The sequence below is a fragment of the Salmo salar genome, chromosome 21 (genome assembly GCF_965601325.2).
Source record: "Salmo salar chromosome 21, fSalSal1, whole genome shotgun sequence".
Classification (NCBI taxonomy): Eukaryota; Metazoa; Chordata; class Actinopteri; order Salmoniformes; family Salmonidae; genus Salmo; species Salmo salar.
The window spans coordinates 17,934,669-17,945,977 of NC_138311.1; the positions used below are offsets into that span (position 1 = coordinate 17,934,669).

At 42.1% G+C, this 11,309-nt stretch overlaps 1 protein-coding gene and 1 long non-coding RNA gene across 7 annotated transcripts; one reads left to right on the forward strand and one right to left on the reverse strand.

Moving 5' to 3' along the window:
* Positions 1 to 742: 742 nt before the first annotated feature.
* LOC106581756 (transcription factor Sp3) lies at positions 743 to 8,185 on the reverse strand. 6 transcript variants are annotated; one of them, XM_014164021.3, is made up of 7 exons: positions 8,028 to 8,185; positions 7,601 to 7,692; positions 7,339 to 7,419; positions 5,613 to 6,822; positions 4,838 to 5,024; positions 4,235 to 4,431; positions 743 to 2,858 (listed from the first exon to the last, which is right to left on the reverse strand). In XM_014164021.3, the coding sequence occupies exons 1-7, from the start codon at positions 8,032 to 8,034 to the stop codon at positions 2,551 to 2,553; spliced, it is 2,082 nt and encodes a 693-aa protein (XP_014019496.1). In that variant the 5' UTR covers positions 8,035 to 8,185; the 3' UTR covers positions 743 to 2,550. The 6 variants fall into 6 exon arrangements, with proteins under 6 accessions (XP_014019496.1, XP_014019495.1, XP_045560457.1 ...); XM_014164020.3 differs by having other exon boundaries at positions 7,339 to 7,428; XM_045704501.2 differs by having other exon boundaries at positions 7,821 to 8,137.
* LOC145862556 (uncharacterized) lies at positions 8,172 to 10,744 on the forward strand. The gene is made up of 2 exons (XR_014382006.1): positions 8,172 to 9,113; positions 9,991 to 10,744. It is a non-coding gene; the product is annotated as an uncharacterized LOC145862556 (long non-coding RNA).
* Positions 10,745 to 11,309: the final 565 nt, after the last annotated feature.

Below are 11,309 nucleotides of genomic sequence, written 5' to 3' on the forward strand. Positions count from 1 at the left end.
CTTAAACTTTCATACATTTGTAGGGGAAAAATACATCATATACATCTAACTTATTATAGAGCGATTCCTCACGAAACCCAGACAAGAAAATACTATGATTTGGGGGATTTTCACAAAATGTAATCCATAGAATAGTCCTTTGAAGGAAGAATTTTGGACATATTTTGACATTTGTATCTAAAAGCCTCACTGAGAAATAATGAATAAAAGTTGGCATATTTATTACATTTTGGCTTTACCCAGGACTCGTGTCTGGGTTTCGTGAGGAATCGCACTATTATAAAAGAGTTGAAGACATCTTCAGATCATGTTCGTCATGAAACAGGAATTCATATACTAAGAAAGGCATATTCATGGACATTAAATTAACTATTTTTACCTCCTGTTGGCTTCAGTGGCTAGATGAGTGAAACTGCAGGGGGGTCTAGGAGGGTCAGAAGGTCAGTTTGTCTCCCCTCCTGCTCCTTTGGCTGCAGTGACATCTACTGGACTGGACTGCCAAATAGAGAGAGGTGCCAACACTAATAAGTCCAATGACAATGTGCAGAAACATCTATGAGAACTGCCGACTCTTGTGGCACTACTCCAATATCATTATTTCACAAATACTGAGTTTCTGGTTTCAATATGATTATGCCACTTGGATGCAGTCGTAATACCACGACTGGAACGCATGTTTGACCAATCAGATTGCCGTTTCATTATAATAATATAATAGTAGAATAATTACACAACAACTTACTAGCAGGTAATGTTTAGTCATTTTAGTATGAAATAATATGCTGCGCACAAAAAGTGGACCGTGTACAATTGTTTTGCGCTTTTTGATAACAAAACGGAATTAAAGTATGTGAAATGAATACCAAATGTTACAAAATGTTCATGACGAACCAAGGATTTATAACATGACAAACATCCAGATTGAAACTTTCTGAGATTGTAAAAATGTAATTTTCACTTCTAAATGTGAATCTGTGAGGTATAACAGTGTTTTGTTAATCACCACGCAGAGTATAATACATTTCAATGATATGACGGTGGGCTTAAAGCCACTGGGGGCCTTATGAGTGGAAAATATACTCCAGAACGTCACAACAACAAACAATCCCGGCAGCAGACACAATGCACACAATTCACTTTCTTCAGTCTTACATTTCATAATCTGAATAAAAACCTAGATACGTAGATATATTACTACAGAAAAGGGAGTCAAAACCCACTCCGATTAAAAGAAATGATAAGACAGAGACAGAAACATGTATATTAAACTGACAGAGCTGAAAGAGCATAACCAACACAGTTTCATGGGCAGTATACGAAGAGTTTTATACAAAAAGATCATTAACAAACTGCAGGTGAAGAGAACAGTGCAATTAAAAGAGTACCGACCTACTGCGATACAGTGACACCATTTCATTTCTGTTTTAAGAGGACTGATTGAGGCGCGGACACAGAATGCACCTTTTTACCTAACTGTTACATAAAGGTGGGGGGGGGGGGGGGGGGTTGTTGTCATTTAAAGACTGACATATACAGTTCAAAGAGCATAGGTAACATGGCGACAGCATAATTCACCTTGGCTTTTGGTCCATGGAATAACACATCTCTACACAACACCCCACAGCAGCCCTAGCGACTACAGCGGAGGATTGTTCTACCGTGCAACCTGACAGCACTGCATGACCAAGTCACCCTGAGATTACAGTCAAATTTGGCAATTTAACCCCTAAGCATGGCTTTTTTCTCTCATGAAAATGACTCATCTTTTTTTTTGTTTTTTTCCTTTTCAAATTGAGAATCATTTACAAATTCTTTTTTACAAAAGAAACACATGAATATTACACTATACACATTTTAAAAACATTGGACCTTGAGATACCACAAAACCCAGTTTACTATGCAAAGCCTAATACAAAAGAGCTGTAACACTCAAAATACTTGATTTGCAAGAAATGCATATTACATCATTAGATCAATTGTAGTTGTTGAATAAGAATTATACAGCATTTTAAATAGACGATTTTCTTTTTGCCACCTGCAATATTATTCAGGATGCAACAGAGCGGGGGGGGGGGGGGGGGGGGTGACGACACTTGCTGAGTTTTAGGCAAGCACAAATAACAAATCAGGAAGTACAAAAAAAATTAAGAATTGCATACTACAAAAAAAAGTTAAATTACATTACAACATTTACATGAAGACACATCTGGACGTAAGCAAGAACTTACTTCAGGAAAATAACATTGAGTGTGACTCCAGTTAACTAATTATTTTGCTTAAAGGAAACTGACAGACCTAATATCCAATCACGTCATTTCTGTACCAATATTTTTATACACATTTAACTCAAACCTTTAAGCAATTAAAACCACCTTTTCAACTCCACAATATGATACAAAATAAGGCATTTTAGTGGGTATGTATTGTAACCACATTTAATGCTATCATTCTTCTTAAAAATATAATATATATTCATGTATGTATATATAAAAAATAAAAAACAAGCAGGGAACATTAGTGATGCAGAAGTTCATGAAGAGTTAATGAGTGTCACTGCGACTCGGCCATCTCCAAGACTTCTCCGGCTGCTACGGTGACTAGCTGCAGGGGGATCTCAGCGTTGGCCAGAATGTCCTGGGCGTTACTGGAGCCCTGCTGGATGTTGGTGAGGATGAGGGTAGTGCCGCCAGCCGTGATGATGCTGTCTGACGAACCCGCAGACTCCATGGAGGCCACCACCGCGCTGCTCACAGAGTTCATGACTCCTTTCTTGTTCAGGTGCGTTTTAATGTGCTTGGCCAGGTGGTCGCTCCGCATAAAGCGCTTGGAACACTCCGGGCAAACAAACTTCTTCTCCCCTGTCACAGAGACCAGACAAGGGTTAATAGTCAGACAGACCATACTACACTGAACAAAAATATAAAACGCAACATGTAAAGTGTTGGTCCCATGTTTCATGATCTGAAATAAAAGATCCCAACATTTTTCCATATGAACAAAAAGCTTATTTCACTCAAATTTGGGGCACAAATTTGTTTACATCCCTGTTAGTGAGCCTTTCCCCTTTGCCAAGATAATCCATCCACCTGGCTGGTGTGGCATATCAAGAAGCTGATTAAACAGCATGATCATTACACTGGTGCACCTTGTGCTGGGGACAATAAAAGGCCATTCAAATGTGCAGTTGTGTCACAACACAATGCCACAGATGTCTCAAGTTGGGGGAGCGTGCAATTGGCATTCTTACGGCAGGAATGTCCACCAGAGCTGTTGCCAGAGAATTGAATGTTAATTTCTCTACCTTCAGCGCCGTTTTAGAGAATTTGGCAGTACGTCCAACCGGCCTCTCAACCGCAGACCACGTGTAACCACGCCAGCCCAGGACCTCCACATCCGGCTTCTTCACCTGCGGGATGGTCTGAGACCAGACACTCGGACAGCTGTTGAAACTGAGATTGCAATCAAAGAATTTCTGCACAAACTGTCAGAAACCATCTAGGGAAGCTCATCTGCGTGCTAGTTGTTCTCACCAGGGTCTTGACCTGACTGCAGTTCGACGTCGTAACCGACTTCAATGAGCAAACGCTCACCTTCGATGGCCACTGGCACGCTAGAGAAGTGTGCTCTTCACAGATTAATCTCGGTTTCAACTGTACAGGGCAGATGGCAGACAGCATGTATGGCGTTGTGGGCGAGCGGTTTGCTGATGTCAACGTTGTGAACATAGTGCCCCAAGGTGGCGGTGGGGTTATGGGCAGGCATAAGCTACGGACAACGAACACAATTGCATTTTATCGATGGCAATTTGAATCCGCAGACACCGTGATGAGATCCTGAGGCCCATCGTCATGCCATTCATCCGCTGCCATCACCTCATGTTTCAGCATGATAATGCACGGCCCCATGTTGCAAGGATGTGTACACCATTTCTTTTTAAGGTATCTGTGACCAACAGATGCATATCTGTATTCCCAGTCATGTGAAATCCATAGATTAGGGCCTCATTTATTTATTTCAATTGACAGATTTCCTTATATGAACTGTAACTCAGTAAAATCTTTGAAATTGTTATGTTTGCGTTTATATTTCTGTTCAATGTCTATCACTTCTAAATCACTACTATGAACTCATTATGTAATCGGTATTACAGGACGAATGCTACTGTACTAAATTATACATTTCAGGTTTTCAAATGAAAAATGTAATGCAAATGTTGACGTGAGTGAGAGTGCACCTGTGTGTGTTCTCCTGTGTCTCTGCAGTTCGTCGCTGCGTGTGAACCTCTTCCCACAGTACATCCAGCTGCAGACGAAGGGCCGCTCGCCTGAGTGCCAGCGCAGGTGTGCTCGCAGGTGGGACGTCTTCCCGTACACCTTCCCACAGCCAGGAATGTGACAGATGTGCTGCTTCTTCTTGCCCATGTTGGATCCTCTGAGAGAACACATACAAACACACTCATATATATATATCAAAGAAACACATTCATATACTGTACTTGTAGTCAAATAGACCTGAACTTGCTCTGGTTTTTTTGGCCCTTGCGCGCCAATGCTGGTGACCAGTCAACAGTCAAGACTTTCAGGGGGCTAATGGAAGACATAAGATGATTTTGAGAAAGTAATTTTGTTACAGTAGGACTGTGTTAGATTGAGGGGGCTAATTTAGGTAATAGAAAATGTATGAAAACATATTTCATCTTTCCCATTCATACCCTTATACCTGTAATTGAAACATTAGTATAGGAAAGATTCCATCCAATGATTTCTGAGCACTATAAGCTGTTGAGCACTCTAATCGCAGACGATATAAACAGCGTACACAGTATGAACTCACTCACCTCCCCCCAGCCTCTTTGCAGTTGGGGCAGGTGCAGGCCACCCTTCGTAGCCTCTTGCCCCCCTCGTCGAGCTGGTCCTCCTCGTCCACTAGCCTGACCCGCAGGTGGGACAGGTCACTGGTGTTCAGAGTGGAGTCACTACCCAGCTGCCAGTTCTCTGAGTCCGGCTCCTCCTTTATCTGGATATCTGGAGGGAGACCAATCAATCCACACATCAATATGAACACAAGCATTAACAATTGCATGCTAAATGGCCTGCAAAAGCTACAGTGAAAAGTGATTCTTCTATAAATGCTTTTAAAAGATTGTGACAGTTTGGCTATGAACAAATTCGAAACCCCTGTTCAAACTTGACAATGTGTGGATGGATAGCTTGACAAAAGCATTTGATATATTTACACTCCCTTTAAATCTTCAAATAATTAATAATATGCTTGCATATCTCACAGATCAATAAAATAATCTTAATTACATGGTTAGACAATTGTTTAAAAGACCTGCTAAGTTTAGTGTTCTATTGGTAAATGTGTGTATGTTTACAAGTTTGAAAATTATTTTCCTACAAAAAAAAACCAAAGTGACGACAATCTTCACCAGCGTAAATAATGCCTGTTGCCTCAGGAAGCTCCTGTCAGGTGACTCGATACTGGAAATAGTGCTTCCTGCGGATTAGCTTTTTTTTCCCCAGAACCCCACGGTGTCCTACATACAACCAACAGTGTTCTACACTATCATGGTGAGCATGTCTTATTGATGATGGAGGAGGAGACTGTACCTCCAGGGCTGTTGGTGTCCTCTGCCTGTTGGAAATGAATGCCTGTCTGGGCCAATGAGTTAACTGTCACAGTCTGCAGGTTGGGGATCTGTTGCGCTCCTCCCTGGCCAAGAGACAGGGCCTGCAATGGGGCCAGGGTGATCTGCTGGGCTGGGTTGGTCGGCAGCTGGATGTTCTGCAGGTTCTGGACCCCCTGCACCTGAAAGGTCTGCCACTGGATCTGGCCTGAGGGAGTGACGGTCTGGGCCTGGATGATGAAGGTCCCTGGGTTGAAGAGCTGCACGTTCTGTCCCCCTCCTGCCTGCACCACCTGACCATCGCTGGTCTGGACCGGCACTTGTTGCAGCTGGATGATGGACTGGCCTGAGGAGACCTGGATGTTCTGAACTTGGTTCTGATGAACGTAGCCCTCCTGGAGACCAGAGGGATCTGTCTGCTCTGTGGCTTGGGTCAGAACACCCGGCTCATCTATGGTCTCAGGCAGCTGGGCCGAGGATGTTGGTAGATACATTTCTGAGTTCGCATTCGAGTCATTTACAGATTGAGTTTGCGAGAGCTGGTCACCTGTCTTCTCCAAACTCTCAGAACTGTCTACAGGCTGACTGGTCATGATTAGCTGGCCATCAGAAGTGACCCCTGTTGCTATAGTTTGAGCACCAGAGAGGCCCAGGGAGTCCAAGTCCACACTGTTAATGGGGACAAAGGTGATGTTCCCTGGCAACCCCATAGGCACATTAGTGACAACCTGTCCCTGGTTGTTAAAGGTGGAGCTGCCGATAGAAACACCCTGGATCTGCTGGACATGACCAGTCTGTGACATGAGGTTTTGGTTGTTAGTGAGGATGTCTCCGGCCCCTGTCACACTTATAGTCTGAGTTCCGTCAGGCAAGATCTGGATCTGCCCTGCGGCATCTTGGCTCAGAGTGGCCCCCTCCACACAGGAGGTGGAGAAGCTCAGTTGCTGTCCATCAGCTGTCTGAATGTACTGAATGTTAGGCACTGTGTTGGCGGAGGCGTCGCTTCCTGATGTCACAAAGATCGGTTGGCTCTGAAGGTTCTGGAGAGGAAGAACATACTGTCCGTTTGAAGTCATAATCCGCTGAGTCTGGATGTGGACCGCGCCAGGTTCCTCGTTCACTGTTGTTGCGGGGGTCAAAACCTCCCATCTATCTGGGTTCCCTGTTAACTGGATGGATGTTAGGTTTGTAGTCTGTGGATGAAAAAAAATAATGTTTTGGTGAATAAAACAATTAATTTGCCTAGAAGATGCATCATCAAGATGCAGATTGCAATGTTGTGATTAATTATGTAGTGCTAATGTTAGACATAGCAGTGAAATATTGACTGCTAGCCAAATAGTTACTGTATTCAGAAATCTAGTTATTATTCAATAAAATGTATACACAGAATGCATAAAAATCAAACGTTATGAGTTTGGTGCTGCTTGTTCACACGATTTAGCAACAAAATGTGAAGATTGATTTAGAGGCGTTTCTTGACCAGATCCCATGTTTGTCTCGAGAAGGTGCATGAGAACCCTAATTTCTAGTGTGTGATCGAAATCTGAGCACACTGCAATGAGTACCTTTTGGGAATATCTCATTCACAACAGCACACTAGGCTGAACTACAGCTCTGCCGACACCACTCGCGTTCTATTACAAAAATATAGATTCCTTTTTGGGTCGATTACATACATTCTAGCAGAGCCAGAGGTGGTGACTTACCACTACAGCACCGTTATCCCTCTCTGACGATGGCGACCCGATCTTGCTGCAGGTAGCTGCCAGCAGAGCGAGCGGTGATGGCTGAGTGTCCTACCCACAATGGGCGGGTTTAAAACGAAGAAAGTGGGTGGCCGTTAGTCCGGAGCCACACAGGAAGTTCGACTTTTACTACAAATTTTAAAAACGTGTGAACTTCACAAAGCACCACGCACTTACTGAAACCCTGACCGAGAACTACACGGGGGCAATTTCTAAACAGTACCTGATCTCCTGTGCCACCGTCTTGCTGCAGAAACTCGCGTTGACAGCTGTCCAAGGCAGCCATTTCCTCTTGTTTCACTGGCTGCTCTGGGGCTACATGGCACAGAAAGAAGGAATCGGAGCAAAACAAACCAGAGTTAAGTTCAATCTCCACATGGAAAAGGGCAGCACATTGGTTTGTAGTTATTCCACTAATGTCATACACTTCAAGCTGGACTGACCTCCGTTACATTTGCGGTGTGGAGTTGATGATCAAACTGAAGCCATTTAGCTACGAATCACACATAGCTATGTAATAATTGTTGTTGCTAGCATGCAGGCTAACGTTTACTGTTGGCTAAACTGTTGAAAAAGATTAGCCAGTTAGCTAACATTAGCTTAGCTAAAGGGTGCACAGACATACCGATGTTAGATTGAATATTACATACCAGTCATTGCGTGAATTATTTAAATTCGCAGAATCTCGGTATTATCACAAGCCAAACATGATTACATTAATCGAAGGCAGCTGAAAACGGTGATTCTAGTCAATTTTTTTTCTATTTTGATTGACGGTGCGGGAAACACAAAGGGTGGGGCCTGCAAGAGTCACGTACAGGAAATCCCGCCGTTCTTCTTAAACCCAATTGGCTACCGTCTTTTATTCTATGTATTATCATTCACCAGTGTCCATGTCAGTCACTTTCTGACGAATTCTTTTCCTGTGTATTATTCTTCCAACAAGGATAGTATGGTGCCAGGAGTTATGATGATGGCCATTTGTTAATCGTTCATGTATTGAAGCCTTCTGCAGCCACAGTGGATTTTAAACATTGCTTTCACTTAACTTCAATTAAGATAACTTATACTGCGCTAAAGTAGATCATTAAAACAGGCTAAAGTCTAACTATTAGCCCATTAATCTGTCATTGCATGGCGATTTCAGAGGCTGGATAAGATGTGATGGCTGCATTTGTAGCTAGATACTTCCCTTGTGTTGGCAGCTGAATAAAATAGATTGAACAGTACCAGTCAAAAGTTTGGACACAGCTACTTATTCAAGGGTTTTTCTTTATTTGTACTATTTTCTACATTGTAGAATAATAGTGAATACATCAAAACTATGAAATAACACATGGAATCATGTAGCAACCAAAATATTTTACATTTGAGATTCTTCAAAGTAGCCACTCTGCCTTTGAAAGCTTTGCACACGCTTGGCATTCTCTCAACCAGTTTCACCTGGAATTCTCTTCCAACAGTCTTGAAGGAGTTCCCACATATGCTGTTGGCTGCTTTTCCTCCACTCTGTGGTCCAACTCATCCCAAATCATCTCATTTGGATGGAGGTTGGGTGATTGTGGAGGCCAGGTCATCTGATGCAGCACATCATCACTCTCCTTGGTCAAATAGCCCTTACACAGCCTGGAGGTGTGTTTGGGGTCATTGTCCTGTTGACAAACAAATGATAGTCCCACTAAGTGCAAACAGATGGGATAGCATATTGCTGCAGAATGCTGTGGTAGCCATGCTGGGTAAGTGTGACTTGAATTTGAGTTTATTTTATTTTTACAGGGACAGTGCACATTAATCAACGTTTCAGTAAAAGTGCCGGTTTTAGCCAGCCGGCTAATTTTCAACCACAGTCCCTGGGCAGGTTATTTAAAACAATTACAATATAGACAATCATTGAGCAGTGAGCACACGCAGAGCAACATAGGACAAGCAAGACATAGCAACATAGAACAAAAAGCAACAAGACAAAATCCATAAAAGCAACAAAGTGTTTCCACACCTCACAAGCTACAGACAACAGACAACATGGAAAGTGGCAATACACAGCTAGGGATTATGTTCACAAATCTGATTGACCTTTTGCCATGTCTTCATGCATTTTGTGAAAGTGTGATATGTGGTGCAGTTATGTGTGTCTGATGGCAGTGTATTCCAGACATGGGAAGCTCTCACAGAGAAAGCAGATTTACTAAAGGTGCTTTTCCTTAAGGGAACTATACAGTCACCTCTCATGGCAGACCTTGTGGATCTGCTGCCATATGTCTGGGTTTTCTGTTTAACAAAAATACTGAGTGGAAGGGAGCCAGGCCATTTAGGATCTTGAATACAAGACATGCGTCAGTGTATTTTCTAAATAAATCACAGTGTCACCAGCAAAACACCATTACACCTCCTCCACCGTGCTTCACGGTGAGAACCACACATGCGGAGATAATCTGTTCACCTACTCTGCGTCTCACAAAGACACGACGGTTGGAACCAAAAATCTCAAATTAGACTCATCAGACCAAAGGACAGATTTCCACCGGTTAATGTCCATTGCTCGTGTTTCTTGGCCCAAGCAAGTCTCTTCGTCTTATTGGTGTCATTTAGTGGTGTTTTCTTTCTCTGCAACAGAGGACCTTTCCTGTGGCGGTCCTCATGAGAGCCAGTTTCATCATAGCGCTTGATGGTTTTTGCGACTGCACCTGAAGAATCTTTCAAAGTTCTTGAAATGTTCCGCATTGACTGACCTTCATGTTTTAAAGTAATGATGGACTGTCATTTCTCTTTGCTTATTTGAGCTGTTCTTGCCATAATATAAACTTGGTCTTTTACCAAATAGGGCTATCTTCTGTATACCACCCCTACTTTGTCACAACACAACTGATTGGCTCAAACGCATTAAGAATGAAAGAAATTCTGCAAATGTACTTTTAACAAGGCACACCTGTTAATTGAAATGCATTCCAGGTGACTACCTCATGAAGCTGGTTGAGAGAATGCCAAGCGTGTGCAAAGCTGTCAAAGCAAAGGGTGGCTACTTTGAAGAATCTGAAATATAAAATATATTTTTATTTGTTTAATGCTTTTTTGGTTACTACATGATTCCATATGTGTTATTTCATAGTTTTGATGTCTTCGCTATTATTCTACAATGTAGAAAATAGTAAAAAATAAAGGAAAAAAAAAACCTTGAATGAGTAGGTGTCCAAACTTTTGACTGGTACTGTATATATCATTTGTTCATCAGTTATGTTTGGACAGTCTGACAGATTATGTTCAAAGGAGCACCAAAAGTAAAAAAAAACAAAAAACATAATTGTACACTGTTATACTCTATGTACATTTTATATTTTTCTTTCTCTAATGAATAAATTGTTAATTTATATTATGCTATATGGCTGTGGTATTTTATTTTCATATTGAATGTTGATTTTGGAATTCTCATGCACCAAAGATACATTTTATCATACTTGCCGTCATTCCTAAGGAAAGGTAATTTCTACATTTTTTTTCTATTATTGAAGTTAGCACAGAGGTCCTTGAAAAAGACTGGTAGGCATTAGGCAAGAGTACAATAGATCAACTATAGATGTCCAGTTAATTGCTAGTGCTTTCCTGTATGAGCAATATAACCTGTATCAAATGTTCTCGTTAACAATACAGAACAAAAATATAAACGCAACATGCCACAATACCAACGATTTTAGTGAGTTACAGTGCATATAAGGAAATCAGCCAATTTAAATAAATAAATGAGGCTCTAATCTATGGATTTCACATGACTGGGCAGGTTGGGCCTGGGAGGGCATGGGCCCACCCACTTGGGAGCCAGACCCACCCACTGAGGAGCCAGGCCCAGCCAATCAGCATGAGTTTTTCCCCACAAAAGGGCTTTATTACAGACAGAAATACTATTCAGTTTTATCAGCTGTCCGGGTGGCTGGTCACAG

Excerpts from the sequence above, each read along its gene's own strand:
- LOC106581756 (XM_014164020.3), bottom strand. Across the intron at positions 7,429-7,600 it reads ACGGTGGCACAGGAGATCAG|GACACTCAGCCATCACCGCT; the intron begins GTACTGTTTAGA and ends CATTGTGGGTAG. Across the intron at positions 6,823-7,338 it reads GGGATAACGGTGCTGTAGTG|ACTACAAACCTAACATCCAT; the intron begins GTAAGTCACCAC and ends TTTCATCCACAG.